Genomic DNA, 19,338 nt, shown 5'->3' on the forward strand with positions numbered 1-19,338 from the left:
TGTGTGTGTGTATGTGTGTGTGTGTATGTGTGTGTATGTGTGTGTGTATGTGTGTGTGTATGTGTGTGTGTGTGTATGAGAAGGTGAGAGAACAACCTTCTGGCGTCATTTCTCTCCTCTTACCATGTGTTGGGATCACACACGGCTCTTCCAGTTTGGGCGTCTCCTATTTGCTGAGTCTTTCTGTCAGATGTTATAGACTCTCCATATAACCATTGACATCAGGTATTTCAAGGCCTGTCTGTAGGTTTTATAAAGGATCTTTCTAAAACTGTCTTGATGTGAGGATGGGAAGTTGGGGTGGGATACTGAAGTCCTTTTGTAATATACGCAAAAGTAACTGACCAATTATTTGTTAATTACTTTTAATATGAAGTAGGAGTAATATTAAATTCTCTGGAAAAGATGTGAGGGATGGAATGTTTTGTTTTTCTTTACCATGAGTGGCTCTCTCTCTCTCTCTCTCTCTCTCTCTCTCTCTCTCTCTCTCTCTCTCTCTCTCTCTCTCTCTCTCTCTCTCTCTCTCTGTGTTGTATGTGTGTGTGCACATGTCCATGTGTATGTGGATCCCAGTGCTGACATTGGCTCTCCTTCACTGTGGCGCATCATGTTATGTTTAGGACAGCATTCCCACACTGAATGCAGAGCACACTGATTGGGTAGGCTGGGTGGCTAGCCAGCTCTGAGGCCCCGCCCATCTCTGCTTTCCTCAGCACTATGGCCCCAGATGTGTATGCAAACACTTGGCTTTTAGGTAAGGACTGAGATTCTGAACTGAGCCTTCACACCTGATCTGTAAGTACTTTATGGACAGAGTTATTCCCCACAGCCATTTTAAAAAAGTAAACAATAGAATGGCATTCTAGAAGGTTCTTGTTCTGGCTCAAACCAACTTCATAGCCTTGCCAGAGGTTTTAGTCTGATTTACATCAATTTTCTTCCCTTCATGCCACCATTTACCTTAATCTTTGTTGACTATGCCTGAAATCTAGTCTCTGGGGGCATTTACTCTTTGAAGGAAACTTGAATTTCCCTACCCCCTTGCCTGAACTTTGAAAACCCCTAATTTAAAAATCCAGTAATTGTCCAGTACAACACCTCTCTCTTCATGGGCTGGAATGCTCAGGGCTGTCTCCACTGGGGCCTCCAATGAGTGGGCCTGTTTTAGTGTTACAGTCCCAACCTTGGCTCTCTCTCTCTCTCTCTCTCTCTCTCTCTCTCTCTCTCTCTCTCTCTCACCTTCTACCTCCTGCAGCTCACAGCCTGGTGTGCACTATTGCTCAATGAATGTGAATTGTTTCTCCTTAAAAATATAGTAGAAGGTCTTGTGTCTTTCAAAGTGAAAATTGTTTTTAAAGAGAGTATGTTTCATGCTTTTTTTTTTAAAACCAAGAATTGTTTCAAAGACAGAAGATTTAGGATATAAAATGAATGAGCTAGAAGAACAGGAACAGCTGGATTGTCTCATGGGAGGTCTGTTGTGGAATAAAGACTAGACAAGAAAGAGGTGTGTGGATTTGTAGCCCACGTAAAGGTCAGAATGCTCTACTTGCCTAATGCCTTGGGGCTTCTTGAGAGAGAAGCCACCAGAACTGTCATTTTCAGAACCATGGTGAGGAGAAGGACAGTATGTGGCAAGTCTCCCAACCTCTACCAGGAGTGAGCTAGGGGCAGTGACAGCTGGCTTCCCATGGTAGATTCTCAGCTGCAGATGGGACATGGCAGGCGTGGCAAGGCTGAGAATCTGGGACACAGGTGAGACTTCTCCTGGCTGCCTACTCCTCATAGGTTCTGTGACCTGTAGAGCCTCTGTGAGTATGAGGATGGGGAGTCGCACTGGTTTATGACTTCTTCTCGAGTCGCTCTGTATTGTAGTGAAAGATGGTGTGAGTGTGTGGGGATAGGAGTGGTGCCAGGCCAGCCTTCTTACATCTTCTGGACACAGTGAGAAAAGCTCTGGACGCCACAGCAGAGACCCTGCTGACAAGAGCGGGGAGAGGCCTCTGCCTGGTTGGTGGAGTCACTACATTGGACCTCCTTTGTGTTCTTTTGATGGCTCACTGCGGTGGCCAGCTGTGTCTGAGAAATTCTGCCACCAATTCATGACCACTGTACTTGGTGGCTTCTTGTATTGTCCCATGTTCAGCACTCAACCTGACTCAGTTCTTCAGCCTGAAGCTAAAAGTCATTGAATGGGAAATTCAATGTTTATGTCTTTCGGGGATAGCTTACATAAAGGGCTCCTTGTGTTTGAGTGGGAAGACAGGATGCCAAACAGCTAGGTCTTAACTCTTTCACATCTTTACAAGGAGTTACTCACCCCGCTGTTTGGTGTGTTTTTGTTTGCTTGCTCTCTAAGTGGGAAAGTGGGCACAGTGATGTGAAGTGCCTTTGTTCAAAAGCTTTATCCAGTGTAAGGGGCTGTTGAATCAGTGAACTTTATCTCATGCCCCTCGAAATCAATGCCATCTTTGATGATAAGCTTTCTTTGCAGAATGCTGTCTGTAATCCCTACCTACCAAATCTTGAATATAAAAGTTCAAATTTGGACACCCATTCTACTTTTCTGCTCAACATATTTTATAGCTCTTATCCCAGAACTCAGGAGGCTGAGGCAGGGGACTGCCCATAAGTACAAGGCCAGCCTGGGCTAAAAGTAAAACTGTGTCTCAAACGAGTAAAAAAATAGAACAATTCTATACACATTTAATCACATACAGCTTATAGTAACCACCCCACCTCACACTCACCAGCTTGCCAAAGTGGCTATTACTAATGTATTCTGGCTTAGTGTAATAATTTTATGTTCTTTATTGTGATATTACTTTGTTTAATAAAACATATATCTCTAGTGGATACTGAACATTTAGAAATGTGAGATCTTGGGGCTGGTGAGATGGCTCAGCGGGTTAAGAGCACCAACTGCTCTTCCAAAGGTCCCGAGTTCAAATCCCAGCAACCATATGGTGGCTCACAACCATCCGTAACAAGATCTGACGCCCTCTTCTGGAGTGTCTGAAGTCAGCTACAGTGTACTTACATATAATAAATAAATAAATCTTTAAAAAAAAAAAAAAGAAATGTGAGATCTCTCTGTCTCTGTTTCTCTGTCTTTCTCTGTGTCTCTGTCTCTGTCTCTCTCTCTGTATCTCCATCTCTGTCTCTGTCTCTGTCTCTGTCTCTGTCTCTCTCTCTCTCTCTCTCTCTCTCTCATCTAATTACTTCAACATCCAGATATACCACTTTTGGGCATATACCTAAAGGGCACTTCATCTTAACCACAGAGATGTTAAGGCCTAGATGGGATGTCAAGGCCTAGGTGAGTTGTTAAGGCCTGGGTAACAGTTACTTGGCTAGCCTGCCTATATAAAGAAACTTTCTCATATGTTCTGCCGTTACTAGGAAACTTTCTAATGCCAAGATTGATTACATATTCTGTTTTGCTCTGTACCCCTGGAAACCAATCATAATAGAAGTTACTAGAACTGTTTTATATAGCTACCCACAATAAGCTTGGACCTGAACCAACCACCCAACTGCACTTCCTGCACCCATGTATATGCTTTTATGGTGTAAGCTGCTCCTGGGATGGACCCCAACACAAGAGAGACAAACTATTTGGAATAGGACTTCCATTTTGAGAAGTGGTCTAGTAAAGTTTAAGTTCCCAAGGACCTCTCTGGGAACTGACATCCTACTTGGGAGAAAGAGAAACGTACATGGGTAACTGACATCCTGGTTGGCAAGTGAAGACATGCATTTTAGACAAGTCCTGTCTTGGTAGGCAAGTTAGGACATGACTATTAGACAAGGCAAGTCCCCTGCCACAACTGAATCTTACAACCAATGGGAACAGGATAAATGTACAACAAAGACATGCTCCCAAGGAAAAACCCCACCCCCACTTACCCCCTCTCATCCCTAAATCCTGATTGGTGAAGTAACTTGGTACAGATGTTTGTGTATTTTAGGCTTATTTTATTTAGTTCCTGAATTTGTACCATGGCCCACTCAACCAGTCCTGGGGCACATGCTCAATAAACTGTTTCTGTCTGACTGAGACCAGTGTCTGTGTGGTTTTCAAGGCAATTCCTGGATCCCCCAAAGAGACACTTGCTCGATCATGTCCATTGCTGCTGCTCATGATAACCAGAAATCACAAACAACCTGGATGTCCCTCCACAGAAGAGTGGATATTTAAAAAAAAGTGGTACCTTTACACGGTTGAATATGACTCAGCTGTTAAAGAATACAAAATCATGAAGTTATCAGATAAATAGATGGAACTAGGAAAAAACAAAAAGAATCCTAAGTTAGGTAATCCAGACCCAGGAAGAGAAAAGTGGTATAAATTTGCTTATATGTGGATATTAGCTCTTAAGTGGATGGTAACCAAACTACAATCCATAGATCCACAGAGTTTGGAGAGTAAGGGATTAGGCAAGGGACAGATAGAAGTCCCTAAGAAAGGGGAATAGAAGAGAATGTTATAGATGGCTTGTGGCAGGGGGTGGGGTGGGGTAGGTGACTAGAACAGGAGGATCAAGTGGGGAGGGGGAAGGAAGAAGGGGATGAGGGAGGTAATATGGGAAGAGACCGCTAAAATTAAGAGCCACTTGAGGGTAGGATGAAAATCCAGTAAAATAGCTTCGTAAAATATATACAGATATGAAGGTGAACTAATTGAAATAGCCAAATAACAGGGAGACAGAACCTCAACTAGATATCTCTTGTCACCTAATAAAGCTTCCAGTACCGGGATTGGGTTACATCTTATTGAGTTTGTGCCCAAAGGGATCCCATGGGAACCAACAAGCAAATAGCCGTTGCCAATACTAGGTTGCTTTCTACACACTCATGGTGAGGCCCCATGGTTGAAGACAACATCTATACAACTCATTGGATGTAGAGAAGTCGAGCTGATGCCTTCCTAGAGCCTTCTGTGCAAGCCTCTGTGGTACAGGAAGTTGTTCTGCATGCTACCAAAGGGGAAATAAAAACAACAACCCAGCCATAAACTCCTTGCTGTACAATGATGCCCTGCCTGTAAGCTATGCTAGGGCCATGGTGGCACAACGCTTGTGGGAGTGACAACCAATGTCTGATTTGACTGAAGGTCTAATCTAGGGGATGGAACTCACGCCTGACACTACCTGGGTGACCAAGAGCCTGAGGCTAGATCGTCCAGAGACCTAGGGTAAGACCAAATGACTCCTAATGATAGTCTCCTATAGTCATAGATCAGTGCCCTGTTCCGCCATCACCAGCCAAGCTTCTTCCAGCAGCAGATGGGATCGAACACAGAGACCCACAGTCAGACATCATGCCGAGAATGAAGATTCAGCCCTAAAAGGGATATCTCCAACAAACTCCCCCTCTCAGGACCCAGGGAGCTCTGCTGAAGAGGTAGAAAGAGTGTAGGAGGCAGGGGTGGCGGAGGCAGAGGACACCCAGAAAAGAAGGCTTCTAAAAGCAAGACAATCTACACACCCATGAACTGACAGAGTCTGCACCAGCTGGGGTTCTGGAGCTGCAAGAAGTGAACACGTCTTACTTGCAAGAAGTGAACACGTGCTCTTACCCTAAGACAGGAGTTCTCTTCAACTGATACCCACCTTTAGTTTCCTCCAAGGGAGCCTCACTGGGGAAATAATGACTCTTAAGCATAGGCTGCGTGCCCAGCAGAAGATGGTCAACAGAGAATGAACCCAACGGCACCTTTGGAGGTTCCTTGTGTCATAATATTGTGTTAGGGCTTTTTCTTTCTTTTTAAAAATCTTGTCTTGATACACATACACACACACACACACACACACACACACACACACAAATGCACATTTTTTCTTTTTTACTCTACAGTTACTTTGTATATATAGTATGGCGTCCACTTTAGTGTTTTTATGCAATCCCTGAGTGTGCTGACTAGCGAGCCCCTGTCCCCATCTGCTTCTTGAGCCTTTTCTTCGGCTCCTTTCTTTCTGCTTCATTTTTTATTCTATTCTGATGTGTTAGTTTTGTTTTATCTTTTTAAAATTTCATTTCTGTCTTCCAATGAGACATAGAAAAGGAGTGGATCCAGATGGGTGGGGAGGAGGCTAGAAGGAAATCACAATCAGATACCTTATGTGAGAAAAAGGCTGTTTTCAATAAAAGGAATAAATAGGAATATTTAAGAAATTTTATTATTCATTCTAATTTTCAAATTTTACCCTGCCATTTAAAACAGGAAATTTTTCATGATTTTATTATCATGAAGTGCAAATGGCTTTAAGAGTTAACTTTTTTTTTTTTTTTAGATAAAATCACAGAAGAGCGAATACATTGTGTTTACATGTGAATAAACTGATGAAAATAATTTATAGTTCTGCTAACTCTTCTGAGAATTCAGGCTCCATCCCAAATCAGACATTCCTAAAAATTATTTGGAAAACCATTTAGTTAAATAAGAATATTTGTTCTATTTTTCCCTAAATTAGAGTCATCTTGTTTATGTGTATGGCATAAGAGGTTATGGATTTACTCAAATTCAAAGCTGAGAATTTAGGAAATTGTAACCAAATTATCTTACAAATTTCAGTATTAACCAAGGCTTTCTTTCTTTTATTTTCTTTTTTTTTTTTTAAAATCATATCTGTTCTTTACCTTTGTCTCTATTTCTTAAGTTTCAAACTTTGTGTATGATCACATCATAGTGTTTTATGTTAAAGCTTCTCACTTTATATAAAACTCAATGTCAATTTTCTCTTATGATGAGAGGAATGCATATGCTGGCAGGGAAATCGGGGAGAAGAAAGCAAAAGTGAGCCGTGTGTGAACGTTGGCATGTTTCTATAAACATATGTGAGATCTTTTCAAATATGTAATCTTGTATTCAGCCTCTTTTTGTTTAATAGACTATAAACATCTGTGAACCTGCGGCTATCAGCCCTCATCACAGGAAATAACCAGCTCCCTCCAGAGAAAATGAAAGCAACTGGTGGGAGATGCAGACCTGACTCTAGTTTGCCATAGTAATGATCCTATTTCCTTCTCAGGAATTAGCTTACGAGTGTCCTTAATCGTCACTACCTCACCTTCCCCCTCCTTACCAAAGGACGTAAGGGCAGTCGATGAGATGACCAGTTTGTCACACGGGACCTCCTGCCAGGTCAGCAGACTATTGAGAAACACTACGGAAATGCTATAAATTAAATACTTTCAATGTTTAGTTATATGTTTTCATATCAAGTTGGCAGCTTTGGTATTGAAGGAGTTTAATACCCAAAAGGAAATAACCTAAATGTATTATAAAATAATTGTAATTTATCTGAAAACTATTCAAAAGGAGTAATTTTTGTGTAGGTGCAATATAAAAGAAATAGTATTTATATGTACTTTGTCTTTGAGCATTAAAATCCATAATAAATTATATTCTGTGGTGGTCTGAATGAAAACGGCCCCATAGGATTGTGGGGAGTGGCACTATTAGGAGGTGTGGCCTCGCTGGAGTGGGGATGGCTTTGCTGGAGGAAGTGTGTCACTGGGGCTGGCTTTGAGGTCTGAGAAGTTCAAACTAGGCCTAGTGGCTCACAGTCTCATCCAACTGTGTGCAGATTCAGATGTAGAACTCTCAGCTTCTTCTCCACCATGCTTGGGTACTGTCATACTTCCCACCATCATGATAATGAACTAAACCTCTGAGCTGGAAACCAGCTCCAGTTTTAATGCTTTCCTTTATAAGAGTTATAATGATCATGGTATCTCTTCACAGCAATAGAGACCCTAAATAAGACATATTCCATCATGGCTAGTACCTCATATTCTGGCCTGCCATAGGGGTTTGTATTTTGACTTCCAAGCTGGAAGCCATGAGTGAATTATTTGTTCTTTGTGGGTCTCAATTTCTTCATGTTAAGGAGCATTGACTACTTCATAGGGATTTTGTGGGGATTAAATGAGCCAATCTTCACAGAACACATGAGGCAGTATGTAGCACCTACGGATGTCAAACATGCTAACTACGATCAATATTGCCACTGTTATAGATTGTACTTATGTGTGTACTGTGTTTGAGACGCATCAGCAATTCTCAAAACTAACTAAAGGTCCTGAGCCAGGTTTGGATTGCCTTAAGACAAAATACACTGGGCTCTATCTGCCTCTCAGGTCCCAAGATGTGTGACAGTTTCTTCGTAGAGGTCGAATGGGAACACTGAGTGAATGACCAGTCAGGCCCTTTGGAAGACTGAAGTAGGGCCAGGACTCCAAAGGGGAAATAGGTGTTTTCTAGGAGAAGCGGCTGGAGAAAGGGGGACTCTGCATAGACTCAAAGTTCAACTTCATTTATGGTGGATGTACTAGAAGCAAGACAAGCTTCTGGGCACATGTATGTCTTGTATGTCTTTGTTCACGACAGTAAAAGTGACTATAATCTTCCATACATGTGGTCACCTTGGGTAGTGTGATTTGTTCAGGACAGTTAAGAGTGTCATAAGTTTCTTCCATACACGTGGTCACGTTAGGTAGTTTGACCATCTTTTCCAAAGCTCACAAAAGAAGTAGATTTAAACCCAGGTCTGATGTCAAAGCTTACGGTTGGCCTTATTGCTTTGGGATAGGGTCTCTCCGCTTGCTGCTGCTTAGCTATGCTTGCTGGCTAGAGTATATGGCCATGCCTGGAGTTTTATGTGGGCATGGGAAATTCAAACTCAGAACCTCATGCTTATAGAGCAAGTACACTACCTACTGAGCCATCTTTCCTGCCCCCATGGAAGCTCTTAAAGAGGCTTCTCATCTGTATGCCGATTCCTTATGTCCAACACTCTTCCAAAGACTCTTTCTTTCAGACTCAACTGGTCCCATCTGAGTTCATTACCTTTCTCCAGATTTGCTTAATGATGTTCTCATCTAGAGTACTTCAAGATGGTGAGATCACTATTCACTAGCCTCTCCCAGGTTGTATTTCTGCTTCTGCACACCACCTTCCATTTGTGCCTTGATTTATTCTGCGTCACAACTCTGCTACCTGCTTTGGTTCCTCTTCATGCACTTTCTCCTACACACAGATGTCAGTTATTTTCAGAGACTCCATTGTGATCATGCACATTCTCTAGCGATCCTCTTGGATTGATGAATCAAGTTCAAACTCTTTTTCTTGATGTTCCAAGGCATCCACTTTCTCTCTGGTCAATATGTTTTCTTTGCTAATTTTTAGCCTCTGCTCTTACTTAGTGACTTCTGTGTCTGTGTGTCAAATCAGTCTTGTTTTGGTCATTTCTTAACCAGTTAACCCTCGACCATATGTTCCAGAGCTCAGCATGAGTCCACGTTGTTTCCCTCTCTTGCTTAGGACACTTTCTTTTTATTCCAATTATTTTAGAATAAGGTTATTAGATTACCTATTTATTTGTACATCCCTTCATGTAATGTGTATGTGCCCCATGACAAGATGATTAGCTCTTTGAGCATAAAAGTCATGGCTCAGCTTCCTCTCCAACTTTCTGGAGAACCTATTATATAAAGGTTACCTCAGGCCTATGGTTGTTGCTGTGGCCACAAACTCATCCTTCTCAGCATAGAGTGGGTGCTCTGTGTGGTAAATGAATGGATGAATGATAACTATGAGGTAATATTGGGCTCCCCTATGAGGTAATATTCTTTCACTCAGATAAGAAAGTGAACTTGTTTAATGATGTCGGCTGGGCTAACAAGAGGCAATGGTGCCTTCAGTCCTAGCTTAAAAAAGTGAAAGCCTTCTTAAGAAAGAGTGGTTACAGAGTTTTGAAGATGGCTTTTCTCTGACAGCTAGGTATCTGGAATGACTTTTCCTGACGTCTCAGCTCCGATCTTACTTGAATAAGGACTTCCGATAACACTTCCATTTAGTCAAGTTCAGCTGTGGCAACTCTTTCCTGGCATTACATCTTGAGGCATATTTTATAACGGCAATAAAAGTTAGCCCTCAGCACACAGCTCCTCTTTATTTCTCTGTCATTTCACTTCCTGCTCTCTGGTTAGTCCTCAGCTCTTCTTGATGTCCCAAAACAAGAGTTCTTCACTTTAGTCTGTAACACTTCAGAATCACATACAATACATATGTGCCTTATACTATAGCTACTTATTATTACATGCACACACATTACATGGGTCTCATAAATGCCAACATCTATTTGTACATGTCTCTGTAAATTGCTCAAGGGTAGTGCTTATGTCTCATTCATCTTTGCACCCCGGCATGCTGCCTACCATAGGAGGTGTTCCACCAATGTCCATTCATGAAACCGTGATGGGGAAGGAATGAGACACTTGGGGCTCTGTCAGCTTTGGTTTCCACCACGAAGTGGCACTTTGGTGGCTAACCGTTCTCCTGGTCTGGCACTTCCGCAGCTGAAGAGCTGGAGAGTGTGTGGCCAGAAGCCCCGGGTGCCCATCCTGGAGCACTGGCCAGCTGGGCCAGGAAGTACCACAGCCACAACCAAGAGCCCTGCCTTTCTTCTGGAGAAAGGTCAATATTGACCTTTGAAATTGTGGGGTGTTAACTTGGTGCTTCCAAGAGTGAGAAGCCTCAAGGAGCCCCAGCTCAGGCCTCCCTTCTCTGCTGGGGGAGTAGCGAACTGGAACGGAGTGAGACTGCTTTCAGAGTGACATTTTAGTTTGGGGGACTTTACATGTGTGTGGCTCTCTTAGGTGGTATTAAGGGGTACAATATTACTGCAACACTGTGAACATCTGCTGGGAATTCTTTCTTAGACAATGGCTTTGCACAAACTGCCTTTCTGTCTTTACAAGGGGTGGTGGGGATACCATTTAAGACCAGATGGTTTCTAACATGGTTGGTGGCCTTTGCCTAACAGTCTTTCAGTAGGTGAATGAAAGAGTCATTACAGGGTGTTAGGCAGCAGGTTTTTCTAAAAAAGCATTTGAATATCTGGGTACATTTTAAAATAACATAGTTAATATATGCGTATGTATATTTTGACTTTCCTTTGGAAAAAATAAAGCATCTACTTCTGTAACTCGACTAAAATGACCTCATGATTGTCTAGCTAAAATGGGCCAGCCTGGAGAAGCAAATCCAGAGGATGAGAATTTAAGATCGAGATTAGCAAATTAACGGGTGGGAAAAGCCGAAAAACCAATTAATCTATTGCTGCTGAGCCGGGGCTGGTGTGGAGGTACCAGGCTGTCTGGTGGCTGAACCGTGCGCTCTGAAAGCTCTCGCAGAAGCAGAAGCAGAAGCAAAAGCACTGAGTTCCCTAATGGGTCCCAGTCCCTGGGAATGCTTTGTTTGCCTGCTGCTTTCTCTGCTGAGCGGGTGTGGAAATCACATCTCTGCCCTGAGATGGTTACCACGGGAACATCTCAACCTAGTCATTATCTGCTCAGGGTACTGATTATATTAAATCAGGAGACTGAGCTGTGGAAGGGTTGCTGCAGGCGGGAGCCAGGAGCTGCCTCTTCTTCCAAGATTGGGATTCCTCGGCCACTGTCCCCTCTCCGTTGGTGTCTTTGAACACACATTTTCCTCAACACTCTCTCTCCTGTTTTTCCTTCAAGAGAGCTAGTAAATGAAATCCATCAGCAGGAAGTCGGCTTTGGATAATAGAGCTGTTATATTTCCTCTGGTCCTGCCTTCCTATGGTTCTGTTTTAGCTCTTCCCTGGGCATAAAAATAATTGCCTCTTTTTTCTCTCCCTCTGCTCTCTTCTGCATGCTTAGGTGTAAAGAGAACTCTTCTTTAAAGATCCATGTTCCCCTTGTCCCACACAACAGTGCTAGAGACCCCATTTCCTGATACTTTCCAAGAGAAAATTCTAGAAACTCATACAGATGTTTCTCTTCTACTTGTGAACATGGGAACAAGAAAAAACTGGCTTCTAACAAATGCTATTGTCCCACGTACTTCTGATCTGTATGATCTCTTATGAGGAAGAGTTTGAGATCCTTATTCCAGGAATATTATACTCTATTGTTGCTATTATTATTATTATTATTATTATTATTATTATTGATGATGATGAAGATGATAATGAAAATGATGATGAGCATGATGTATTTGAATGACTATAAGATGATGGTTTGAATTGACTATAGATTGTGGAATGGCTACATCAGACCAGTTCACATTTGCATTGCATACTGATTTGTCTGTGTTGTGAATACTTTAAATCTATCCTCTCAGTACTTAAAGTACATTATACATTTGATTTTGAAAGATTTTGTTTTCTTTTTAATGACACGGATGTGTGTGTACATATGTGCTCACAAGGGTGGGTGGCTGTGGAATCCAGAAAGTGATGTTGAATCCCCTGGCGTTGGAGTCAAAAGCAGCTGGAACTGCCTGGTCCTCTGTAAGAGCAGTGTGTGCTAACCACTGAGCCATCTCTTCAGCCTGTGAACTTATTCTTACATGTCATGTTCGAGTGGCTTTGTATTGAGTACTCTTTTGTGGGCAAATGCTTATAATTGTCTGGTCTGTAATTTGTTGTTCAGACTAGGACAAACAAGAAAGAAAGATGCTGTAATTACTAAGGATGTCCAGAACCTCCCCGCCCCCAAATCAAATTATGACCATGAAAGACTAATCAGGACTGTAATCACCTTATTAGATAGGCAATAGGACTGTGGATAAGAGAAGGCTGTGCTTTCGTTGCTGTGTATGGAAAGAGATTTTTTTGTCCCCTAGAAGACTGTGTGCACAGGATCTATAAGGGAGGGTAGTTTTATATTGTTGCTCCTTTATGTGTAAATTTAGTCAATGTTAAGTTCATTCTTGAAAGTAAAAGATGGTTCTAGAAAGTAGAAAGAAAATGACAGTGACAAAGGAGACTGGACTGAATATGCCTATTGAGATGTCATAAAACTGTTCTAAATCTGCTTAGAAGTGCCTTCTGTAGGCATTGGTAACTTTTCTCTACGCAGGCCCAGTGGCAGGGAAGTTTGGCTTTGTGGATCATGTGACTTTGCTGTGGCTGCCTTACCCACGTACCACAGCAGCCTGCGATGGCCTATCAGAACATGGCCAGCAATAGTGTTTTTACCAAAATGCAGGTGGGGTGGTAGGGCACAGGCATTCGGTGCGTGGGCTCGCATTTATGACCTCTGTCCCAGGGATCTGCTGTAATATCCACAAATACAATCTTGACAGAAGACAACTTGTTACAGGTATTGGTCTCTTGTCTGCTATGGCAGGTGGGGCTTAGGACTGATGAGCAATGTGGAAATTCGATGGACCTTTCTATTCAATACACACTTTCCCCTCCCCTCTGCTTATGCATAGGCCAGACGTTTAAGGCCAGGGTTAAAGGAGGTGGTCAAAGAGAAACAGCCAGGAGCATTGTGGGTAAGGAATGGCAGTTGTGTGAGATCCATTAAGTGTTTTAGTGGGAAAGCTGCAGAAACACAGAACCAGGAATGGGCGTTTAGAGATTTGTTTGTTTCTCCCGGATTGAATTAGTGTTTAAGCTTAAATTTATAAATGATTAACTTTTTAAGGCTTATATCAGATCCTATCTGGGGAAGAGAAAGCAAAACTGCAGTAATGTGAGGAAAATGGTTGTGGGTCTGTCTGTCCTTGAACGAGATGGACACAGAGTGAGTGGCTGAGGAGGCGGTAAGTTAACTATGCAGTTACTGAGTAGCTATTGACTATAAAGAGTTACTGAGTTCAGGACCTTTGTAGTTTACTTAGAGTCCTACCTTATACATCTAAGCAGACTGAGCCCACTTACAAAACCACATACAGTGAAGGGACTGGGACTGTCTCAGTGTGTTAAATAAAAAGAAAAGATCGAAAGAATTATCCCGAAAAGTTCTGCGGAGACTGGAAAGGGAATTTCAGGCCAGTAGTTTTCCTGGATGAGTGAATAGCTTTGAGTAACAGGTAGAAAATGAAGGTGGAGATCAAACAGATTCTGAGGAGACCAGGCAGGGCCCAGGCACAGGGCCTAAAGAACCACCTGCAGAGGGTGGGAGGGTGGCAGCCATTTGCAGGTGAGTTTTCAAGTAAATGTGACCACTGCACGTACATGACAGCCACATGCAATCTATACACATATTTGCAGACTTTTTTTTTTTCAGATTAAAAAGGAAAGCAAATGATTTTTTAAAAATTCAGCTGATTTTCATGTGCAGATAGATACCTATGACATAGACAATGAACTAGTTCATGTTCCACTACAAAGGCCATCACAATTAGCATGATGCTTATGGGCACTGAATTAAGAATCACTTAGAACCTTGGCCATATAAAGGCCTGCCTCCCAGTCTCCTCATTTGTTCATGGATTATAATTTCAATCATGAAATTAACATCTTATCTATTGTTGAGAAGAGGCTTTTGGGTCATTTTCTCTCTGTGACTCTGTCTGAGAGCTCTGTTGTAGACGAATAATGTCTTGCTTTGTGAGACCGTGTGCTAGTGACCCAGACGTTTATATAGTCAGGCCGATGCCAGTGGTGTAGCTTCCATGGGGACCAAGAACAGCACACACGGTTCGTAAGGAGTGGTCAGGGGTACGACTGGACCTCCCACAGGCTATACTCAAGGTTACATTGGTCCAGAGGTGGCACAGCGCTGAGTTTTAAAAGGCGGCCTTAGTGTGCATTTAAAACTAGAAAGTTTTAAAAGTTGTTCTGTGTCTGCCTCCTTGGAAGAGCCAGAAAGGAGACACAGAACAACAGTAGGAGAAACTCAAACTCGTCCATCATCTACTGGCCTTTCAAGGATCTAAGGATCAAGAAATAGCAAAGTCTAAATTTTCCCAGTCATTTCCAGGGGTCGAGGCAAATCAAATTACCTCCTGTGTGGTGCTTGCTGATGTCAAAGGAAAGTAATACTCTGTGGCTACCATCCAGCACTTTGAAATTTATAGACCAGAAGTGATATGAGAACCGAACAGCAGAAACCTTGGGGCGAGTTGTGAAATTTATTACTGGCACCTCCTTCCATCCACAAGTCCAAGGTGAAGGGTCACCATGATAGAAGATAGGAAATCTGGAGAAACCACTGGTCACTGGCTTGGATTTTCTCAGGAATGTAAGATCAAGTAGAAACAGAGGGAGAAACAGGGGGGTGCTTCTAGCGTCCCCACAGAGGAGGAAGCTACAGAGAGATGGGAGGATTTTAATGAAGGGTCACCAGGAATGTAACAACAGACCCCAGGGTTTGCTGGAGACTGAGAAGAGAGTTAGAAATGCGGCTCTCTGAGGGCAACTGTCAGTGCATTTATCTGTTAAGTTTGAAAAATTAAATAGCACCTCCTCTAGCTCAGCCCTGGCTGGAGAGATTGTGCTAGAAGACAAAAGGAGCTCCTTGTTTAAAGGTCACAGTTGTGAAAGGTTGTATTTTCTTTTCCTTTTCTTTCCCTTCCCTTCCCCTTCCCTTCCCTTTCCTTCCCTTCCCTTCCCTTCCCCTTCCTTCCTTCTTCCTTCTTCCTTCTTCCTTCTCCTTCCTTCCTTCCTTCCTTCCTTCCTTCCTTCCTTCCTTCCTTCCTTCCTTCCTTCCTTCCTTCCTTTCTTTCTTTTTGAGACAGGGTCTCTCCACATAGCTCTTGCTGTTCTGGAACTCACTACATCAATCAGGCTGGCCTCGAATTAACAGATCCTCTGTCTCTGCCCACTTAGTCCTGGGATTAAAGGCCGCCTTGCCATTCCCACCAGGCTTAGAGCTTGTTTTCAGAGTTGATGTGAGAGACTAGAGTTACATCCTGCAGGAGGAGCTTGAGAGAACACATTTTAAGTTCCAATTGTGGGGACAGAAGTAGAGGAAGGAAGGCCGACCTTGCAAGGTTTGGAAGTTCATAGGGAAATGAGTTTTTTTTTTTTTCTTTCAAAGAAAATATTTGTTCCCTTCCAGGTACACGTGGTTACTCACTGTTAAGTAGACGGAAGTCAATGAATGGGTAGGAGCCACGGCGTTCGGCAGGAACCCCCGTCTGACCCCTTAGTCGTACATCTCCTAGAAAACAGAAAACCCAAACACATGTTTGAAGCCGGTGCCAAGTATGTTCACATTTTCTCAGCAAATCCTCTTAACCAACACAGGATGTTAGAAGAAAACCTGAAGAGAGTGCTAGGTGGGAACCAGCGCTTAATTAATGCCGAGTGTAACGAGCCTGACTATCCCGAATTGACCACCACTCTTGTATTTACCTGCAGAAAATGTGGTTCATTTACACAATGGAACACTACTCAGCTATTAAAAACAAGGACATCATGAATTTTTTAGGCAAATGGATGGAAGTAGAAAATATCATCCTGAGTGAGGTAACCCAGACCCAAAAGGACATGCATGGTATGCACTCACTGATAAAAAGTATAGAATGCCCATGATACACTCCACAGACACACAGAAGTTAAACAAAAAGGAAAGCCCAAGCAAAGATGTTTGAGTCACACTTAGACAGGGAAACAAAATAGTCATTGGAGGCAGAGGGAAGGAGGGGACTGGGTGGGAGAGGGGATGGGGATGGGGAGATAGGATCAGGTGTGGGGAGAGAGGCCCAGAGGGCCAGGAGAATGAATGGAAATCTGTAGCTGGCTGGGGTGGGGGGATGGATGGTTGTTGGGGTGGAGCAATGGTGTGTGTGTGTGTGTGTGTGTGTGTGTGTGTGTGTATGTGTGTGTAATCTCTAGGAAGACCCAGAGACCTGAGATGAGGGAGGTTCCCAGGAGTCAATGTGGGTGACCTTAGTGGTGACTCACTGGGGGGACATGAGACCCGAGACTTGAAAAGGCCACCTCCTGTACCCAGGCAGGACCTCCCAGTGGAGGGATAAGAGTACCAACCCACCCACAAAACATTCAACCCAAAATTTGTCAGGGACAAAGACAGAAGAGAGACAGAAGGAATAGCCAACCAATAACCAGCTCAACTTGAGACCCGCCCGTTGGGCGAGCACCGATCCCTGATAGTATTAATGATACTCTGTTATGCCTGCAGACAGGAGCCTAGCATGGCTGTCCTTGAGAAGCTATACCCAGAAGTTGACTGAAACAGATGCCAACGTAGCCAAATACTGGGGATTCTTATGGGAGAGCTGGGAGGAAGAACTGATGCCATTGATGGGGAGGGGAACCCCACAGGAGGACGGACCAGCAGAGTCAACTAACCTTGGAATCCTGGGAGCTCTTAGAGACTGAGCCACCAACCAAAGAGCATACCCAGGCTGGAAAGAGGTCCCCAGCACATATGTAGCAGACTTGTAGCTCAGTCTCTATGGCTGCCTTGCCTGACCTCAGTGACAGAGGATGTACCTGATGCACCAGGATAGGGGAAATGCCCAGGGGTTTTACCCTCTCAGAGGAGGAGGGGAAGGGGAAGGGGAAGGGGAAGGGGGGAGAGACTCTGTGAAAGGATATGAGAGGGGGAGCAGCATTTGGGATGCAAATAAATAAATAAATAAATAAATAAATAAATAAATAATAAAAAACCCAAAAATTTCAACAGCCTATGAAGTTTCCACCCCCAGGCTCCAGGGAGGACCAGCAGTGCTCTAGGGTTGTGGCTCCTCCCTTAGCAGATGTAACAGCCAAGAATGTTGTTTTCTAATAGGGTCCACTCTCTCCACCCCTAGGTGTTCTTAGTGAACATTAAAACCTGTCAGCCAAGTCCCACGCATTTCAGGTTCCTAGCTACTCTTCTCATGATAGTCTGTCGTGATTCCAATACTTATCTCTCTGCGGCTCCTTCCAGTGGCTGCTCCCTTCCCTCATGCCCCTCCTTGGTGTGTATGCCTTGCCTTCCCAACCCAGAGAGGACAGTAAGTAAAGGCATGGAGTGGACCTGAGAGAAGAGGGATGCAGAGGACCTGAGAGCAGAGGGATGCAGAGGACCTGAGAGAAGAGGGATGCAGTGGACCAGTGGGCCTGAGAGCAGAGGGGTGCAGTGGACCTGAGAGCAGAGGGATGCAGTGAACCTGATAGAAGAGGGATGCAGTGGACCTGAGAGCAGAGGGATGCAGTGGACCTGAGAGAAGAGGGATGCAGTGGACCTGAGAGAAGAGGGATGCAGTGGACCTGAGAGAAGAGGGATGCAGTGGACCTGAGAGCAGAGGGATGCAGTGGATTTGAGAGTAGAGGAATGCAGTGGACATGAGAGAAGAGGGATGCAGTGGATCAGTGGACCTGAGAGCAGAGGGATGCAGTGGACCTGAGAGCAGAGGGATGCAGTGGACCTGAGAGCAGAGGGATGCAGTGGACCTGAGAGAAGAGGGATGCAGTGGACCTGAAAGAAGAGGAATGCAGTGGACCTGAGAGAAGAGGGATGCAGTGGACCTGAGAGCAGAGAGATGCAGTGGACCTGAGAGAAGAGGGATGCAGTGGACCTGAGAGAAGAGGGATGCAGTGGACCTGAGAGCAGAGGGGTGCAGTGGACCTGAGAGCAGAGGGATGCAGTGGACCTGAGAGAAGAGGGATGCAGTGGACTTGAGAGTAGAGGGATGCAGTGGACCTGAGAGCAGAGCAGACTTTGGAGAGGCCTAGTTTCAACATTTTCTTCCTGTGTTATCTTGGGAAGTGTATTTCTCTCTACTTCAGGTGTCTCATCAAATGAAAAGGACTTGTTTCAAAGTTCCTGGATCTGAGCATCCAAAGCAACATTGGCCACTTGACAGTGGCTGCTGGCCTGTCGTCTAGATTCCTGCAAAGCAGGGGCATGAGCTTTGTGTGGTCTGCGACTCTCCATTGTGCTTTGTGTACTCTGGTACTTGGCAGACACTCAGCGATCGCCCCATCAATGATTACATATCATGTTGGCTCCAAGGAGATGCAGAAATCCATGAGCTGGTATGTGTGTATGGAAGAACTATGCCAGGGAACATTGTAGACGCATCAATTCCAGGAAAATGGGAGTCCTCCTCGAAGGCATTTTCTCCCAGACCTACTAGCAAGGGGTCTCAGCCTGGCAGCAGAGAGGAGAGGCAGTCCTCTTTACTCTCTAATCTTTGGGGTTAGCCAGACCCGAGGGAGGGAGGGTTCCCTCCACTGCCGCTCCTGCCATGGACAAAGTGAAGGTTCTCTTACGGGCCAGGTCTGAGCTTGTAAGTGTGAGCAGGAGGCTTAGAAGAGCCTCTGCTTTACATTAGTGCCCCAGGTGTAATCTGATATTCATCGGTGTTTTTGGAGTGGGAGGTGTTTACAACTTAGGGACTAAAGACTGAAAAGAGATAAGTTAATTTTTAAACCAGGCCAAGGGCAGTGGTGCATGCTGGGCCATCCAGGTATGCAAGATGCTGGAGCAAGGAGGATCATGACTTACAAACTCACCTGGGTTATATAGCAATGCCCCTGTGATAAAACACACAAGTGTACACACACACACACACACACACACACACACACACACACACACACACACACA

General features: G+C 44.0%; 1 protein-coding gene across 3 annotated transcripts in view; it reads right to left on the reverse strand.

Moving 5' to 3' along the window:
• The window catches only part of Pde7b (phosphodiesterase 7B), a 320,938-nt gene that overhangs the window by 68,132 nt on the left and 233,468 nt on the right, over positions 1 to 19,338 (reverse strand). For all 3 annotated transcript variants that reach the window (XM_021221005.2, XM_029533060.1, XM_021221003.2), the window contains one exon: positions 15,853 to 15,936. In XM_021221005.2, the coding sequence (XP_021076664.1) occupies positions 15,853 to 15,936 (84 nt within the window). The remainder of the gene's footprint in view (positions 1 to 15,852; positions 15,937 to 19,338) is intronic.

This window comes from Mus pahari, chromosome 21 (assembly GCF_900095145.1).
Source record: "Mus pahari chromosome 21, PAHARI_EIJ_v1.1, whole genome shotgun sequence".
NCBI lineage: Eukaryota > Metazoa > Chordata > Mammalia > Rodentia > Muridae > Mus > Mus pahari.